This window comes from Phasianus colchicus, chromosome 1 (genome assembly GCF_987193195.1).
Source record: "Phasianus colchicus chromosome 1, bPhaCol1.hap1.1, whole genome shotgun sequence".
NCBI classification, from domain to species: Eukaryota; Metazoa; Chordata; class Aves; order Galliformes; family Phasianidae; genus Phasianus; species Phasianus colchicus.
In genome coordinates, this window is record NC_143436.1 from 69,355,948 (window position 1) to 69,374,663 (window position 18,716).

An 18,716-nucleotide genomic window follows, 5' to 3' on the forward strand; every position below is an offset into this window, starting at 1 on the left:
ATTGCCCAAGGCCCCATTCAATCTGGCCTTAAACACCTTTGGGGCTGGAGCATCCACAGCTTCTTTAGGCAACCTGATCCTGCACCTCACCACTATTGCAGTAGCAAAGATCCCCCTGACATCTAATCTTAATCTCCCTAATTAAAAACCATCCTCATCTTATCACTTTCTACTCTCATAAAAAGTTGATTTCTCTCCTGTTTATAATCTCCCTTTAAAAGTTGGAAGGCCACAATGAGATCACCCTACAGTCTTATTCAGTCTGAACAAGCCCTGTCCTTTCAGCCTATCTTCACAGGAGATGTGCTCCAGCCCTTGGATAATCTTCATAGCCTATCTCTGGACCCTCTCCAGAAGCTCCACATCTTTCCAGTGCTGGGGGCCCCAGACTTGGATGCAGTACTCCAGCAGGGGCCATCTGAGGGCAGAAAAGTGTGGGCAATCCCCTCCCTTGCCCTGCTGGCCACCCCTCTTCTGATGGAACCCAGGATACCATTGGCCTTTTGGGCAGCAAGCACACACTACTGGCTCCTGTTGAAATTTTAATCAGCCAGGACCCCAAAGGTCTTTTCAGCAGTTCTTCTCTCAGTTTCCATATGTATCTGGATTACTTCGACCCAAGGGCAAAACCTTGTTTGGTTGAATCATAGAATCATAGAATGGTTTGGGTTGGAAGGGAGCTTTAAGATCATCTAATTTCAATGCCCTGCTATAGGCAGAGACACCTTTTTTCTAGACGAGGTTGCTCAAAGCCCCATTCAGCCTGGCTTTCAATGCTTCCAGGGAGGAAGCATTCACAACCTTTCTGGACAACCTGTTCCAGTGTCTCACCACTCTCACTGTAAATAATTTCTTCCTAATATATAGTCTAAAACTTTCTGGATAGGCTTCTTTTGTAGAAACATTTCCAAAGAGAAACACTGAGGTGCTCAAGACATAAGAATCCTGGACTAAATGGATTTTCTTGTTGTCATGAGTTGGCCAGAAGAGCATAATTACTGGCTCACTGTTCTCTACAAAACTGTTGTATTTCTTTAAGTAAGCAGGTCTGAAACCATAAAAGATTAAAAAATAGGAATTCTGTAAATTAATATGACTGTTTTGTGAACTCAAGGCTTTAAAATTAAAGGATTACATATTATCAGATAGCAATTAGTCTAAACTAGGACCTCTACCACACATAGCTTTAATGTATTTGCCTTTAATTCATCCATAAAATAGACATTTTTTGTGTTTCATAGAATCATTGAATGGTTTAGGTTGGAAAGAACCATTAAGATCATCTAATTTCAACTCCCCCTGTAGGGGGGCAACCTGTTCAACTCCCCTGTAGGGGGGCAACCTGTTCCAGTGTCTCACCAGCCCCACAGTAAAGAATTTCTTCCTGATATCTAGTCTAAATTTACTCTTCCAGTTTAAAAGCCATTCCCTCTTGTTCTGTTGCTACATGCCTTTACAAAAAGTCCCTCCCCAGCTTTCCTGTAGGCCCCCTTCAGGTACCAGAAGGCCGCTATCAGGTCTCCTCAGGGTCTTCTCCAGGCTGAAGAGCCCCAGCTCCCAGCCTGTCCTCACTGGGGAGGTGCTCCAGCCTCTGAATATCTTTGTGGCCCTCCTCTGGACCTGTTCCAACAAGCCCATGTCTTTCTCACACTGAGGGCTCCAGAACTGGACGCAGTACCCCAGGTCTTACAAGAGCAGAGTAGATGGGCAGAATCCCCTCCCTCGACCTGCTGGTCACACTTCTCTTAATGCAAACCAGGATACAGTTGGCCTTCTGGGCTGCAAGCAGACATTGCCAGCTCATGCTGAGTCTTTTCATCAACTGACATTCCCAAATCCTTCCCCTCAGGGCTGCTCTCAAGCTATTCTCCAGCCAAGCTGTATCCGTGCTTCTTAACCTCCATCTCCAATCAAATATTTATAAACAGGGAAAAGATCTGACCACCAAGCCTGATCTTCTCCAGGAAAAATGATCTGAGTTCTCTCAGCCTTTCTTCACATGTCAGTGTTTCAGTCACTTATTCATCTGTACTGGGTCTGGCTGGGATAGAGCTGATTTTTCTCATAGCATCTCCCATGGAGACATGCTTTAGATTTGTGACCAAAACAATGCCAATGTTTTAGGTGTTGCTGACCAACACTTCTCTATTTCCCTCTCTGCTCCCCCAGTAAACACACTAGGGGTGTTTATCTGAGGTTAGGAGGGGACAAAACCAGGCAGATGACACAAACACAAATTGGCCAAAGAGATTCCAACATGGTTGAATTAGGAAACTGTATCACACTTTTCTCTGCACCCTCCCTTCAGGTCCCAAATATTGTAGTTGGGGTCCCCAGAGCCTCCACTCCCCATGTAATTATGCTCAACTTACCTTACTCTCATTCCACTCTCTTAATTTTATCGAGCCATTTCTGGACACGACTTTAAAATACTTTTCTGCATAGTAACGAACAGATTGTTCAGACCTGCCACCAACGCATCACAGAACAAAATGGTAGAGAGAAGAAATAATAAAACTGTATTTATTTTGCTTTCACAAGATGGAGGGTCAAAGACTGCTTTGGTTTGATTCTCTGCTTATAACCTCGAATACTGACTCTACAGGGAAAAACACAAACACACACACAAAAACAAAAACAAAAAACAAGAACAACAAAAACATTTCACTTATGCAAAAAGGCACTTCCTTAGAGTAAGCAGCAGTACACCAAGTCAAATATTTAGTAGGTCCCAAACATGTCTGTAATCAATCCCTGATATCGCCACAGTAAAGATTCTGTTGAGGCTTTACAATCATGAAACACCATTTTACCTTCCCTGGTTCCTGGCTCACTGCAGTTTTTGTTGCTTAGCATAAAGAGCCCAAATCAGAAACAATCATTAGAAGGAGAAAAGATGTTCCACTGGCCACAGACTAAGCCAGAGTTGATGATTCTGTGGCTGCTTCTAAAGAAAGCAGTGTGTGGGAGGGGAAATGAATAGGTGTAGATAGAGCATGAAGTGAAAATATCACCCATTTATAGTATTTTTTGTGGTTAAGACCACTTAAACAGTCATGAAGATCTGCTGCTCTCCACAAAGCTGTTGTTCTTAAAGATGTTCTGTGTTTGCAGATTCAAAATCATGAATGTCTCCAGCATATGCCATAAAGCTAAGCAGAACAAGGGGGCAGCATGTGGTGGTTTTGCACTGATGGTTGGTTGAATTCCACCACACTGCTCTCTCACTCCCCTGTCTCAAAGGAACTCAGGGAGAAAATAGGAGCGGGAAAAAAAAAAAGCTCACAAGTTGAGATAAAGACAATTTAATTGAAGGGGAAAAAAGAGAAAAACAAACAAAGGTGCAGAAGCAAAGAGAAAGAGAACAATTCTTCACTACTCTCCATCAACAAGCAATGTTTGGACACATCTTGGGAAGCAGGGCCTCAATATATGACACAGTTGTTCAGGAGGACAGACATCATAACAAGAGCCCCTCCATCTTCTTCTTTTATTGCTGAGTGTCATGTCGTGCAGCACGGAATGCCCCTTCAGTCAGTTTAGATCAGTTGTCCTGGCAGTGTCCCATCCCAATCTCTTGCTTACCCCCAGCCTGCCGCCCCTGGGGGAGTGGAGAGAGTTTTGTTGCCATAAAAGCACAGACAAAACATCAATGTAATATCAATGCTGTTCCAGCTAGATATGGAGAGCACAGCACTATATGGGCTGCAACAGGGAAAGAACTCCACCCCAGCCAAAACCGTGACACAGCATTAAATATATATGTACACGTTCCACACCCAGTGGAAGGGTGTTTCCAACACCTTCTTCATCCCAGAGCAGCTGCTTGTGCACAGAGCTCCTGCCTTGCCCAACAGGTAGGCAGGTAGCTTTCATTGCAGAGCAGCAGCAGCTCCCAGTCAGACAGCTCAGCATGCAAATAAACAAAAGGTGCACAGCCTCCTCAGCTCCCAAAGCCCAAAGGGGACAGGGAACTGCTGTGGAAAAGTGATAGGCAATTTGACTTTCTTGTTTTTATCCTCCAAAAAAAGAGAAATAAACCCAAGACAACCTGAGAAATGTTGTCATTGCACGCAGTCTTTTACTTTTGGCTATGTTGAACAAACCTCACCTTGCTTCTATTTGACATGGGAAACAGAAGAGGCCTCAGAAAACTGCAAACCTAGCAATCATCTACCTCACTCTCAGAGGACTTGCAGGTAGCACTCCTTTTAAGAGCTCTTGCTATGAGGCTTCATGACACTGGAAATCTCACTGACTCATGGCCACCAGATGCGTCACTGGAGTACCTCACTGCTATTTCTAGGGATAAGAAGATCCTCAGACTAAAGGCAGAAAAGATTTTACGATGAGATCAATGTAGGAGAGGGGATGGCCAATACTTTGTTCACCTCTGTCAACCCCACTGTAGTGTCAGCTCATGAGCCCAAGAAAACCCCTTTAGGTTGTGGTGAGGAACAGATATAAGAAAGCTTACGGTTTCTACCTTACTTTTGCCTCCTGCTGCTCTTTCTCTGATATTTTTATATAATGAACTGTAAGAGCACCAATACATCCTTTTGACTATCAAAGCAAAGGACAATTTTTTTTGCCATCGTGTGTCCAACAAATTTGCCTCCATGGTGGAACCATTAAAGACACAACAGCACCATAAGAGTGATACATTAACTTTCTCCATCATAATTCAGTGAAGTGCTCAGAGGAGAAGAGTAAATCTTTTCACTGCACTTCTCCAGACTTCCCAGGGGAGATTTACACTCCTGCACAATGAATAGTGAACTAGGAGGGCTCCAGGCTACCTGAAGAAGTCCATCATAAATGACTCAGTTCCTGAACTGGAATTTAGACAGTAAAGGTTTCCACCACACTCTCTGTAACTTTGGGAATACTTGGAAGTATCACTTCTTTCCCTTTAGGATCCGTTTAAGCACTGAAAGATCATAGATACAGTTATGAAAATTTGGTCACACTTACAAGCCCAGTGTAAAAGACAGTTCAGCTCTTCCTGTGTTATGTGCAATTTAAGATGTGATTTGGGAGAGCTCTCCTGCTCATTACAGGATATTAATTTGCTATTACTATAACACAAATCACTGCTATGCAAGAACTCCTTCCAAATGATGAACTAGACTCAGATCCTCACATTCTGATTCATGCCAGATTTCCAAGCAAATCTTTAGACACACAACACTGAAGAGACTCCAGCGTCCTGCTCTCTCCTTGGACGAGTGTCATGAGAAAGTCTCTTCCATCAAAGTCTTCAGAAAAAAAAGGAATGAAAAGAAAAAGACTTTAGCCATTTCTCCTTTCATCTCTGTTTTCCTTCACATTTTTTCTTTAGACACCTCTTCAAATACACCCTTAACCTCTTCAGTTCCTGTTCTTTGCTCTCCCATCCTTTTATAGCTTTGAGGCAGTGACAGAGGATGAGATACACATTTCTACAAGGCCCCTTCCAGATCTGGAGCTACAGAAAGGAGTCTTATTCTTCAAGAAGTTTATAGAGGCTGCCACAAGTGGCCCAGCACTCACTCCTCATCCTGAGTTTCCTCCACCTAACTGAGGAAAGCAGAAGGAAGGTCCTGCAGAGAACCAAAATATTGTTAAAGTCAAGATAAAGCTGCACAGATGGGCTGAAAATACAGGCTCCATCTAAACCCCACAAATGGCTTTTATCCTCAACTCCCACCACCTTCACTTCAAAAGAAGTTTATCTGAAATGGAACAGTTGAAGGTCCCACGCAATGTCTGTTAGCTGACCCTTAGAGTCAGTGCCATTTAAAGTCCATCTTCAAGACATCATATGTGGCAGGGCAGAAATGAGAATGCAGCTGAGCCAACAAAGCCTGCGATGTGATCTCTAGCCTTGTCCCTTGGCTCTTCTTGTTCCATACATGCACAGCATAGGTATTCTTCAGGAGTTCATTCAGCTCAGTGGAGCTGACCGCCTCAAAGTATTTCTTCCAGTCCTGCCACCGAATGGGATAAAAAGCCTCTCGGGGCAGAGCACTCACCCCTTTGCAGCTCTTACTGCTCCGAAGACTCCTGATGGAACACCACTTCTTAAAGACACGCGTTAGGAGCTGTGGGCCTTGATGCCCCCAGATCCAGCTGTTGTAGTTCTCCACAAAGTCCTGCATACAAAGCTCTATGAACTTGTGTTTGGGTGTAAAGGACAGAAAGGCTCCATTCAGTACATACTTGGACTGGGTGCCAAGCACATTGGTGAGGTTCTTTAAGTTCTTAAGCACAATGAAGTCTGTGTCCAGGTAGATGCCCCCAAATTTCCACATGATGGCAATTCTGCAGGCATCAGACAGGATGGGTAAGAAATAAGGTTCCCAGCGCTGCTGAGCCTGCAAGTACCACTTTGCTAGAGGTGTCCCAGAGAATAGCTCCAACAAATCCAAGGGACGGATTTCCACATTGGGGAAGCAGCTCAGCAATGAGAAGCCCCAGTGGTTGGGTAATGAGGCATTTCTGTTTGCCAGGCCTTTCATGAGCACCACGACCCTCGTCCCTGGATGTGTCCGGGCAGCTGACTCCACAGAGCACATGAATAGGTAATTTGGGTTGGTTCGTTCAGAGGTCTCCACAAAAAACACATCTCCTGGGGGAGGAGGAGGTTCATCAGCAACGGCGCAGGGAGGAGATGGAACAGAGTGAGCACAGCGGATCTGAACAGGCAAGTAGACTTGGTCCTTGCCCTTAGAGTCCTCTGTGATCCTCCAGTACAACACGATGGAGACAAAGGACATGAACTTAAAGGCAATGATGAAGAGAATTCTGAGCTTGTGGCCCAGCACCACCCGGGTCAGCTTTAGCAGGCAGTTGGGCATCCTGAGCATTCTTGTTCCCATCAGAGCTTGCTCTTCCAGAAGAAATGTTGTGATCTGGAGGGGAAGAAAGCAGAAAAACAGACAGGTAGTCAGCAGACCACAAGCCACAGTATATCACCAAGGCAGAGCTGCATATAAACTCTCCTGTATGCTAGCATGCTAAATTATGCCTTAAGGATGTTTCTAAAGAAGTGTCCTGGCTTCTCCATTCTGCAGCAGTGCCCACAGGTCCCCGTCAGAAACCACAGTCCTATATAGATTGTTAGAATGCATTGCACACCTACAAAGGAGCTCAAGGGGTTGGTGGCAGAAGGAGAGCTCAAGAAACAACCCTCTGAGCTCTTCCCAGAACCATCACAGGGACCATCAGCCTATCAGAGGCCCATCTGCACAAGTTCTGAAGAGTGTAGGAGCACAGAAGTGCAGAATCATCATATCACAGAATCACTTTTGTCCTCCAGACTGCCATCATACTAATTATCCTTGAGCTGTGGCACCTGGCACTGAGTGAGACAGGGCTTTTGCAGTGTTTCTTTTCCCCAAAGTAGAACCATCCTTGCCCAAAACTGAAAACTCACCTTAATCCCCAGTGCTGTCATCTACTTCTGGCAAACGTTCTCAGCTTTCAGAGTCATGGGACACTTGTTTCCCTTCAATTTATTCTTCAAAAACCATCCTGCGTCCTGTATTTGTTCTTATATGCTCTGCTTTTACAAGCCTAGTTTGTCTGTCCTGGCTAGCCACCAAGTTTAGTTCTCTGAAGTCCAAAGCATGGATTTAACCATAAAGAGACGTTGCAGCAGATGGGAGAGCAAAGATGAATTTATCTCCCAGAAAGTCCAGCTGTTTTAGAAGTCTGAAGTAAGGCACATCAGGCTCCTGGGGTGCACAGGCCTGTTGAAGGGAACTGTGAGCAAAGTACCAACAGCTTCCTCAAAGTCTGCATAGTCCAAGTAATGCCAGGCTTTTAGTATAAGAAAACCAGCAAAGTTTCACTTCTATAAAGAAAAAAAAAAAAAAAAGTGAAATTGTATGCAAAATGCAAAGCATTTTAGTGTCTATTCTGCTCTAACCTCTGTTTCTTCCTTTGTGGAAAGATTTTGCATAATTTAGAAGAAATAAAATCAATACAGTCCATCAGCAAAAGCAGGAGCTTTATGACACAAACTAAAAAGTGCAGAATGTAACAGAGAACTCAATTAGCCTGCTACAGATAGCTACAGGTCAGCTTAATAACAGAACAGGACCTTCCATTTTAGATCATTTATACTTCAGCTGAAAAAAAATAAAAAAGGAAAGAAAAATCTCAGCTGAGATTCATCTCAGGTTCACTTTTTCCTCCATCTGAAGGAGAGTTCAACACCCTGTGATTTTGTAGCATGTCTCAAGTCCCTCAGTGCTTGCACACATCATCTGGCTAGAAGCACTGTGCTCTGTCGGGCTTGGGAGCTGCCATGTCACAGCAAGTAGCCTTGCCTTCCATCCCCTTTCCTTGAGACTCCAAGAGGACAGTGCACACTTTCTTCCCATACAGCTGCAAGAAATGGCAAGACCATGTCATCTGCCCCAACTCTCTTCTCTCCTTCTTCTCTCTATGGCCCCACTTTGGTTCAGAAGGAAGAAGAGCACACGAGCATGGGAGACCTTTTCTACTCTATGGCTTTTGCCTCCTCCATTTGTTCCAAGATGACTGTTCACAAACACTTGCAGCTGGCCAGTGCTGGTTCTTCTCTAGAGCTCTGTAAGCAGGAAAACACCAAAAGTGCCAACACAGCAATGCAAATATATGCCAGTCTCACGTATAGAAGAGGAAACGCTACCCAAGTTACACTTACGTGGGCTTTGTATGGTTTGCCATGTGAACAGTTTGCATCTCAGCACAGTGAGCATACTTTGCACGCAGGACAGTCTTGACTTCAGAAATTCAATTTCATGTGATTCATTACCAACTACCTTTTTAAACTTTATTACCAACCAACTTTACTTTTAATTGCCAATTCAGCTGCAGCAGAAGTGAAACAATTAAATAGTTTGGGAAATACCTTTCCTCTCTTTTTTCAGGCTCCTCTTCAGCTCTTCTTTCTCCCTCTTGCCCAGTACCAGCTTCCCTTCTTTTCCCTGACTCAGTCTGTCCCTGTTCCTTTGGTCAGTGCATGACAGCTTATTTTCGCCACTCTTTGCATCTTACTCCTTCCCACCACTGCTCCTTGCTTCTTACAACTCCTCTGCCCAGCCCTCCATAGCCTGCAGTCCTTCAGAGCGTACCCACGCTGGCACAGGCTCTCTGCAGGACACAGGGAAATCCCCATTCTGACATCAATCACCCACCAGCCACATACCCACAGGCATGTCCCTGTCCCCATGTGGTTCCTCTCTGAGTCACAGACCTTCAAGGGTATCCCTTTCTCCAGCACTACCTCCTTCAAGAACAGCACCTCCATCCATGTACCCAACAATGTACCCTTCCACACCTCTCCTCCTCGTCCTCCCTTCACTCTGGACACATTTCTTTGTCCTCACACCTTTTGCATGCCTTCCAGTGTTTCCTCTCGTGTATCCTCTGCCTCCTCACATCTTTGCTCATGTCTCCTTTTGCTTGTCCTCATGCAGGTCTTTATGTGCCTCCTGCCCCTTGTCACCTTTTCAAGTCCCGTTCTGTGATTCCTCATGTGTCACCTCACGCCTCCCCCCTGTGACTTTTGTTCATAGCAGCTATCTCTGTTTCTTAAACACGCTTGGGCAGAGGTGTCACAAGGAGCTGAAGGGTTGCAGTTTTAGTGTGCAATGGGTTGTTGTCATGCTCATGGCCTCCCCCCACTCAGCCCACCCCCTGCAGCTCCAGTTCCCCAGAGCCTGCCGGTTAAGTTCCTCATTGTTTTTTTTTTGTTTTTTTTTTCCTCTGCAAGGGAAATACGCATTTGGATTTTAGCTTACCACCTGTTGAACAGTTCTGCACCACTGGTGCAAACAAAAGAAGTCATATTATTGGCGGTGAAGGTCACTGCCCCTCAAGAGCCTCATGTATTTGTTTCCCTTTGTGGCAACATCTGCTTCCCAATGTTCCCTCTACAATGGAAAGTCTTTAAACAAATAAAGTACATGAGAGACCGTAAGTTTACATTTACATTTATCTACTTGTAGTACAAAGGGCTCGCCAGTTAAACCAATCTAATGTCAAATTTCCACAAAAAGGGGGATTTATTCAAGTGTCTAAGGCAGAAAATTCAGCCTACAAAGTCCTCTGATAGTTTAGCTTCCAGAGAACAGCTCGACTGAAGAATAAATCTTGGGAAAAGTTAATCAAGAGAGCACTACTGCTTCCCCAACACAGCAGCCAAAGGGAAGAGAAGGATCTCTGGAAGTAAATAATAGCAGCAAATGACAACAGCTGTTCCAGCAACAGCAGTGAAGCACCAGGGAAAGCACAAGCACTCATCCTACAGCTCCCTTTGCTTCAAGTGACAGCCAGCCAAGCATGGCTGGAGCGGCGTGCTGTGTGCTGAGCAAAGCACAGAGAATGGCAGTCAGGACCTGCCATGAGGCAGATGGGTCTGCACTTCTCTGTAGGTGGCAGAAGAGAGCCCAGAGCACATCTCTGTGGGTCGGGCAAGGTGCTCTTTTAAATGCTTTGTTTCAAATACTGCCTAACACTGAGCCCAGGATGTTTTCCCAAATGAATGCTGCAAGAGACCCTGCTGCTTTATGGAGGATGTCTTATCCATAATCAATTCCTCTCTGTTTACATGTTTTAGCTGTTGTCTCGGTTTTCCCTGGAAAGCAGTGACAAATGTTTTAAGGGTAGCACCTGTACCTTTTATCTAAAAGCCATTAGAAACACTTCACAAAAAAATAATTATTAAAAAAAAAATCCCAAAGCCTCAATCAAAGGAAAAATGACAAAGTAAACTTTTGAATAACCTTTGTCACACCGAAATTAAGTAAATTAAACATGAACCTAGAGCTCAGAGAATTTAGAATAACTAGTGGGTGTAATTTGCATCAAAAACATGTGGTGGTAAGGCACCCTTATATATAACCAGAGAAGAAGCTGCTGAAAGTTTACATAAATCAGCTTTCAGTTGATGTGTTTCAGAGCTACAGAAATGCATTTCCTTTCTTTCAAGCACAATGGAAAATCAAAGCTGGCAAAGCTTTCATCACAAACAAGTTAGGGAAAAGGCAGACCTACAGACTATGCACATTGTCAAAGCAATGCGTGTGACATTTTTCCGTTCAAAGACCAGTGCCCAACACTGCTCTGCTCTATTCCTTCAGCTTTTACCCCTTTGATAGTTCAAGTTCAGCACATTTACAAACCCAGTACATAGGAAGTGATACAGTGATTTGTGACGATGTGCTGGGTAGAGTTATGGGCAAGACTGGTCTTTAGGAATACTTGGGATGAGGCGGTCTGCAGAATGGTGGAGGTGGGACTTGTGTTTGAAGCTATGCTTTTCGGTCCTGCCCCCAGGCCACAACAGCAAACACAAATCAGATGCATGAAGCCACTCGTGATCTCAGCCTCAGAGAGAAGTGGGGTGGTCTTTCAAAAGTCTACTCAGGTGCTGTAGTTAACATGTTTAAAATGCCTCGACTTTGTCCACAAACTGTATCTAAGTCAAAGCATTTTGCTTATGAATGCTTCCCCCAGTACTATCACTGTCCATCGGGTTAACTCATTATGGAACCATGTCAACTCCTGCAACATGCAAATGCACCACATTCCTGATCTAGGTGAGGCCTTGTCCATTACTTCTTTCCCCATTTGCACTGTGAAAGTAATTCATGATAGAAGTGGGGTTCTGTGAAATCCAGAAGTCATAGATGCTTGGAAGGAGGCTGTACAGAAACAGTGAAAATGGCTAAAAGAGATGGAAAACAGCTAGGTGGGATTGGAGTAGGGAATCTAAAAATTGTTTTAATTGGGAAATCCCGCAAGAAGAACTTCAGAGGTGGCAGAAAGTCACAAACGTGAAAGAACAGAGGAAAAGGAACTCTTCACTGGTCTCCACACAGAGGTACCAGATGCTGGACACATTTTGCTTAGAACTGCAAAACAAAGATTAGAAACTAGAGTACAGGCATTAAAAACCAGATCACAAGGCAGTTTACATCAAGCTAAGGATGCCTACGCAGCTGCCCTTGAGTCTCACAGTCATGACAAGAGCCAGTTATTTCAAGAACTAAGAACTAACTTCATTTTTCTGGTTTTACAACTGCTCAAGCAGAAATGCACACGCCCAACCTCAGTGAAATCCCTGGAAGAAAATACACACTGACATTTGGCATTATGAAGGATGACTCTGAGGCTGAACTTTCTGCCACCACACAGCTGTCCAACCCTAAGCAGGAAAACACAGCCTCTCTGCACCCTATTACTAAAAATTTCATGGTGCAACTTCTCCTGCCAATGGAGGTGCTCCTCCACTGCCTTGGGTCACCACAACCTCTATCAATTGTACTGCAGATCAGTTTGGGCAAATATCCATAAAATATTCCAAATATTCAGAGGAGGACTGGTTTGGATGGGTGTGATGATGCTACAAATTGGGACCTGGAATCAGGACGAAGTCAGACAGATATTCCTGGGAAACAGAATAGTTCTTCAGAACTCCAGCACAGGTGCTGTGGGAAACACCTTCTCTTTATTAAATTCAGTATGACATGGTATAATGCAAATGTGTAGAAGATGAGCATATAACCTTCCTCCCTCCCTGGGATACTTTTGAAGGCTTCTCTGAATGGGCTGGCTGCCCAGAATGTCCTTAATGCACAAGGTGCTCTACCCTGGGATGTCTGTGATAGCAACAGATGCAGGGAAGATGTCTGGAAAATGCTATGTGTGGAGAATCAACAAGTTTAGCCTTAATGTTGCACAGAGAGACTCATACTTGGAGTGAAAGGACTTCAAAACTGGACATCCTTCAGGAATAGTACCCCTGTCTTGACTAACCACTGAGAAGGAAATGTTAGGGTTGCACAGTGTTCAATAAGTCATGACACAAAAGCTATATGGAAAACTGAGAATGAGCAAGCTGAAGGTTTAGAATAAGAAAATAGAAAGTTGAAAGGTGAATTAAAAGGGAAGAATTAGAATTAAGTACAACAAAAGGCCTATCATAGTGACTGTGACGGAAATATTTGGGACAGCCCAGGTGAATCTGACGGCAAAGTAACTGATTCTGTAACCTCTTTATCAAACAAGAAGTCACTGCTGTTGACCCAAAGGGGAATAATCCACAGAGATGGGATCCTACTATAGTTTGAGATTTTAATGTGGATGCCGTGTATCAAAAACAGCCTAGAGAGTCAATCATTAAATGGCGATGCCTCCTCTGGCATGATGAAGGAGCAAGAGTATCTCTGTTTGCACTAGAGGCAGAAGATTTAGCTTTAGGTCCTGGAATTCCCTCAGAGGGAGCGTACTCAAACCCTATGAACCTTCGCTATTGGGTGGGCAGGAGGGATCCATTGTCAAGACTTTGGCTGGGAATGTCTTATCACTTGACAAGCTCCAGATTAATTTCAGGAAGCATTACTACTAGCAGCTCCTATAACCTTATTACACTGAGCTGAAGCCCCAGGTGAGTAAGCTAGTGCATGGCTCATTCCTGCTATGTCCCCTGACTTGAGGTCTATTGAAAAAGGACAGGGAAATGAGCATGACATGCTTCAGTGGCAAGGCCCTATCCCATTCACCATATGGGATGAATCGTACTGATGAACTGCCAATTTGACATGAAACGAAACACTGTGAGAAACTTTCCTGCCCTCTTAAAATTGTTGTTTTATATACACCATGATTGGATCACACTCAGCAGTTACAGTAGTACCTGTTCCAGCATCCCTGGGGATGGATCAGCAATCATGATGTTGAGTTTGCAAACAACATATCTCAGGTGGATGATGAATCAGATTGCTGATCTGGCACCCTCCAACACTGGATACTAAATTCTGATTGTTAGCAGACCCAATCCACAACGCATTTTGGAACAAACCTAATTTGGCAAACTTACTTCCCAACTGAATAATCCGAATCATCAAAAACTCTTGAAGCATGCTTCCATGGCAAGCCCCCTTAGAGCTTTAAAATGCCACTGTGTACAAATGAAGAGCAGGTGGGAAAAACAAGCAGTTATACCTTTTTTACAATCACACTCAAGCACAGCTTCTATTTAAATGTAACAGCACACAGGCTTGTCCTGATGCTGATCTGGGCCTGCAATAATGGCTCAGCAATTACAAACAAATGTGCATTTGATGGCTTGAAATTCCAGAATCTCACATGCAATGCTAATAACACAAATTCTCAAAGATGCTGCAATTTCACTGGCCCTAATTCTACATGACATAGTCTGCCGAGTAATGGTCAGCTGAGTAATAACAATAGCTGGAATACACTTTGCCCAGACAACATGTCTGGCTGTACAAATGGAAACGTCCTTTGCAAAATCTGGTTGAGCCAAACATGAAACTTAATTGTTCTCCTGACCCACAGTGCTCATTCTGCAAACATCAAAATAACTCCAGATACTGTTTTAATAGCTGGATGGCTGTGGTTTTTTGGCACTGGTATGTATAAAAGTATATCACCACAGTGGGTTGCTACTTAATCACATAACTACAGAATTATAATCACAGAACGGTTTGGGTTAGAAGGGGCCTTAAAGCCCACCCAGTTCCAACCCTCTGCCATGGGCAGGGTTACTGCCCACTAGCTCACACTGCCCAGGGCCCCATTCAACCTGGCTTTGAACACCCCAGGGATGGGGCACCACAGCTTCTCTCAACAGCCCATGCCACTGCTTCACCATCCTCGGACTAAAGAATTTCCTTCTAATATAGAATCTAAATCTCCCCTTTTTTTAGATTAAAACCATTCTCTCTAGACATATCACTAACAGACCATGTAAAAAGTCTGTCCCCCTCCTGTTTATAAGCTCCCTTACTGGAAGGCCATAATGATGTCTCACTGAAGCTTTCTCTTTTCCAGGATTAACAAGCTCAGCTCCCTCAGTCTTCCATTTTATAAGAGGTGCTCCAGTCCTCTGAGCATCTTTGTGGCCCTCCTCTGGACCCGCTCCAGCAGCTCCACATCTTTCTTGTGCTGAGGGCTCCAGACTTGGACAGAATACGCCAGGTGAAGAGAGGGACGATCACCTCCCATAGCTCTGTTGACCACTTTTGATGCAGCCCAGAATACAGTTGGCCTTCTGGCCTGCAGCTGTTGGCTCATGTCCAGCTTTTCATCCACCAGAACCTCCAAGTCCTTTTCCACTGGGCTGCTCTCAATGAATACTTCCAGTGTGCACACATTATCTGGGGTTGCCCTGACCCAAGTGCAAAACTCTGTACACACAAGCCCACTTTTCAAGGTTGTCCAGGTCCCTTTCGATGGCACAGTACCATAACACACCTCAAGCCTTATGCATTTCAATCAAAATAACTGTCACTTATTTTTCCAAACACCCGATACCCAGTATATCATAAGCACAGAATATCCAACCCCTTAGCAACAAGATCAACTGCATTTCATAAGGCTGTATGCTTACTGCTTCTAAACTTGGGTGCTGCTGAACTGAAATGAGCTATTGATAACACCTCTGCTGTACTCAAAATTACCCAAAATACAACCATAGATGCTTTAACAAACCCACAGATGGAGCTCACTTTCACAATTTGCAATTTGAAATCGTGAGGCCTTAGGCTATCTTTTAGCTTCACAATGAGGAGTTGCTGCATTCACACGACTTGCTGCTTTTTAAGAGGTTGAATATGATGTGAATGCTATTCATCAGCACATCCTTGTTTGTTACCAAACTATGCAAGGACAGCCCTTGCTCAAGGGTCTGTCTACCAATTGGGCCAGACCTCAGAGTGTAGGGATGGTGTGCCTTACTGATAGTAATAAATAAAATAAAATAAAATAGCTTTTATTTTAATTGTAGGCTCTACTCTTTTCTGTAACGTATCTTGTACCAGATTACTGTGTGTTTCCCTCCTTTCTAAATCGATCATGTGTGCTTTACCTTCCAAACCATCCCAGAAGCTCCAGCATTGCTCCCAAATGGCCATAAGTTTCCTCCACCTCAGGCACTAGGTGGCAAGAAAGACAAAGCAAGTACAGCACAGACTCACTCCTAAGAAGTCAGAGCTGGCTGCAGGCCAAAGGCATGGATGGTTCGTGTCCTTACTATGCTGAATTCTATAAGGGCAGCCCCCACCAGTTGCCTGAATGGTGGTTCTCTCCACCCAGCTTCAGTAATACAAAACAGGCCTGGCTTTTGCCCAAGATGGATGTGCTGAATGTTCTCCTCTGTTTCTCCTGTTCCTTTTTACTCCCTTAGCAGATGAAGCTTTGTTGGGACATCGGTGGACTTGTGAGGTGATGACATTAACTCCAGAACCCTGCAAAACACCACAGCCCTGATACAGATCTGCTCTGAGGTGAGGCCCTGTCCATCGCTTTTGCTTGGTGACGATTGCTGACATTACACCTGTTTCCAAGTGAAGTCACCACCCAAAATGAGATCTGTGGATCTGTTCTGGAAACTGAGTTACCAACAAAGTAAGGGGTTTAATATGTTTGTTCGGGGCAGGAGTGCCTGAGAAAGACAACCCCAGATAAGTGCAGAGAAAAGGATCTGAAAGAAGACGCAGCAAGCAGAAGACTTTCACATGCATGGGAAGTGCATGCTGTGAGGAGCTAAATGATAGCATATGAGGACAGGAGGAGCTTGAACAGTGTTCCCAACCTCTCCTGACAGCACATAGTCTAGAGACCATGATGCAAACCCCAGCAGTGTAAATGGTAAGATTACTCCATGCTGTACACTATTGATGTGGTCTCATCCCCACATGGAACAGCTACATTTGTGTGGTTTTATGTGCTAGCTGCAACTGGCAGGCAGCACCTTGCCTCTGTGGTTATGACCAAATAAAAAAATTAGATGGATAAGGAATTACACATAAGAACTTGCCAAAGTATGGGTTGATATCAAAAGAAAAGCAAACCAGCAGCTAATTGAGCTAATTGCAGCTGAATCCACTCCCTTCCTCCTTAGGCTTTTCTTTCATGCTTCTCTGCCCCTGCCATGCCCAGCCCTGAAAGCTTGAGCACCGTAAAGTGAATTCTTATTTGTTTGGCTTCCAGAACTGGTTTTGCTCCTCTGCAGAGTGAGACAGACACAAAGAGTGGCACAAAGAGAGATGCTGCAAGAAGCAGCAGTCAGGTGGTGGTGCACTGTTACAGCGGCACCTCACTTAGTTCAGCGGCATCACCAAATTGCATCCCGAGGCTTCACAGTCCCCAGCTGCTGAACCTGGCCCTGTGAGACTACTGACTTCTTTGGAAACGCTGTCTGCTGGAAGCTGCCAATGCCTTGAGAGCCAGCGGGAATCCAGTGAGAAGGGAAATGTGGGTAACAGCCATAAGCTGCACACCTGCAATCAACTCAGGGCAGTCAGGTTGCTATTCACCTGATATCTGACCCTCAAGAATGAGTACTGCTTTTATGCTGACAGATGATGAACATGAGAACAGAAGGGTGTTCATGTTGACTTCCCAGTCATCGGTTCTCCCACAGAACCAGTGCCTGCAGACACAGCTGGAATTTATGCAAGAGACATAAAAATGGGGAAACCAGGCTCCTAAGATTTGCGCTTCTGGCTTTCATGATAACAAAAATAGTGCAAAGCTGGCAAAGCTCGGCAGAAGCTGGGCTGGGATGCAGGCAGGATGCAGAAACATCCGGCGTGTGCAGAGCAGCCCCTCATGCATTGGGAAACAACGCGCTGGTTTAGATGACTCTTAGTCAACGCTGTGGGACTCACCATCTTTCAACTTCCGAGCTTTTAGGTCACTAGGTATAGGAATTACTCATTTCTTCACAACTGCTTCGCCAGGGCTCTGTCTCCCTACTACCACAGCAAACATCCCCACAGCCCTCTTGTGAGGCTCCATCCCTCTTCTCCAGCCCTCCCTCCAGACTTAGACCTGCTCAAAGCCCAGCGCTTTCCAGGTCAGCTCTGTCAGTTCACGAAGGCCGTCCGAGCTCCCCCGTCACCACTCTGTTGCTTCTCCCCCTAGGTCCGGGCCAGCCGCACCCCGCCCGAGCCTTCCTTTGCTCCTCATCTTCCCACCGCGCCGCTGCCCGGCGGCGGACCCGGCTGTCGGTTCGTCCTTCTCGGGTTGCACAGCGCCTTTCAGCCAGCACGACATGCGGGCACCGTGCACGCAGCCCCTTCGGAAAGCGATGCCCGCTTGTAGCACGGACGGATAGCAGGGAACCGCCCTGCAGCGCGGCGGGGGCAGGCAGACCTCTTCGCCCGGGCTCTCCGCAGCACTACGAGCGGGCAGACTGCGAGCTCCAAGCAGAGCGGCTCCAGCCCCCGGGCAAAGCTACGACGAAGACGGACGCGCTAAGCCCATGGAAAAATCCACCGCGGGGGAAAAAAAAAAAAAAAGAAAAAAAAATCTCGAATTCCCCCCGTCGCGCCAGGCGGGTCGGGGCCGCCGACCTCGGGGGCAGCCCCACGTCCCGTCCCCCCGCGATCCCCCCGCGCCCCGCTCACCTCCGCGCCCTCCGGCAGCGCCTCGGGGCCGGGTCGGCACCGGGACCGCACTCGGACCCGGGCCGGGTCCCCCAGCCACCGGCCCGGGCAGCGCCGCCCCCGCCCCGCCCGCAGGCCGGGGCCGCCTCCAGGAGGAGCGGAGCAAAGTGGAGCCGCACCGTCGTGGAAGGATCGCGGCCGATTTGTTCAGCTCCGTGTTGGGATGTCGGCCGGCTGCGGTGAAAGGGACCGGGATGCAGAGCCACGGCCCCGCGCTGCGGGGAGAAAGAAGTCATAGAAGCACTAAGGTTGGAAAAGACCTCT

At 45.8% G+C, this 18,716-nt stretch overlaps 1 protein-coding gene across 2 annotated transcripts; it reads right to left on the reverse strand.

The window, feature by feature from the left end:
* Positions 1–2,496: 2,496 nt before the first annotated feature.
* Positions 2,497–18,506, reverse strand: A4GALT (alpha 1,4-galactosyltransferase (P1PK blood group)). Of its 2 annotated transcripts, XM_031597196.2 has the most exons (3): positions 18,414–18,506; positions 7,418–7,837; positions 2,497–6,893 (listed from the first exon to the last, which is right to left on the reverse strand). In XM_031597196.2, the coding sequence occupies exons 2-3, from the start codon at positions 7,436–7,438 to the stop codon at positions 5,769–5,771; spliced, it is 1,146 nt and encodes a 381-aa protein (XP_031453056.1). In that variant the 5' UTR covers positions 7,439–7,837; positions 18,414–18,506; the 3' UTR covers positions 2,497–5,768. The 2 variants fall into 2 exon arrangements, with proteins under 2 accessions (XP_031453056.1, XP_031453057.1); XM_031597197.2 differs by lacking the exon at positions 7,418–7,837.
* Positions 18,507–18,716: the final 210 nt, after the last annotated feature.

Bases quoted from the DNA above. Each gene is read 5' to 3' on its own strand.
- A4GALT (XM_031597196.2), bottom strand. From the start codon at position 7,438: ATGACAGCACTGGGGATTAAG. The intron at 6,894-7,417 runs GTGAGTTTTCAG...CTTCCCCTCCAG, and splicing joins TGACAGCACTGGGGATTAAG to ATCACAACATTTCTTCTGGA.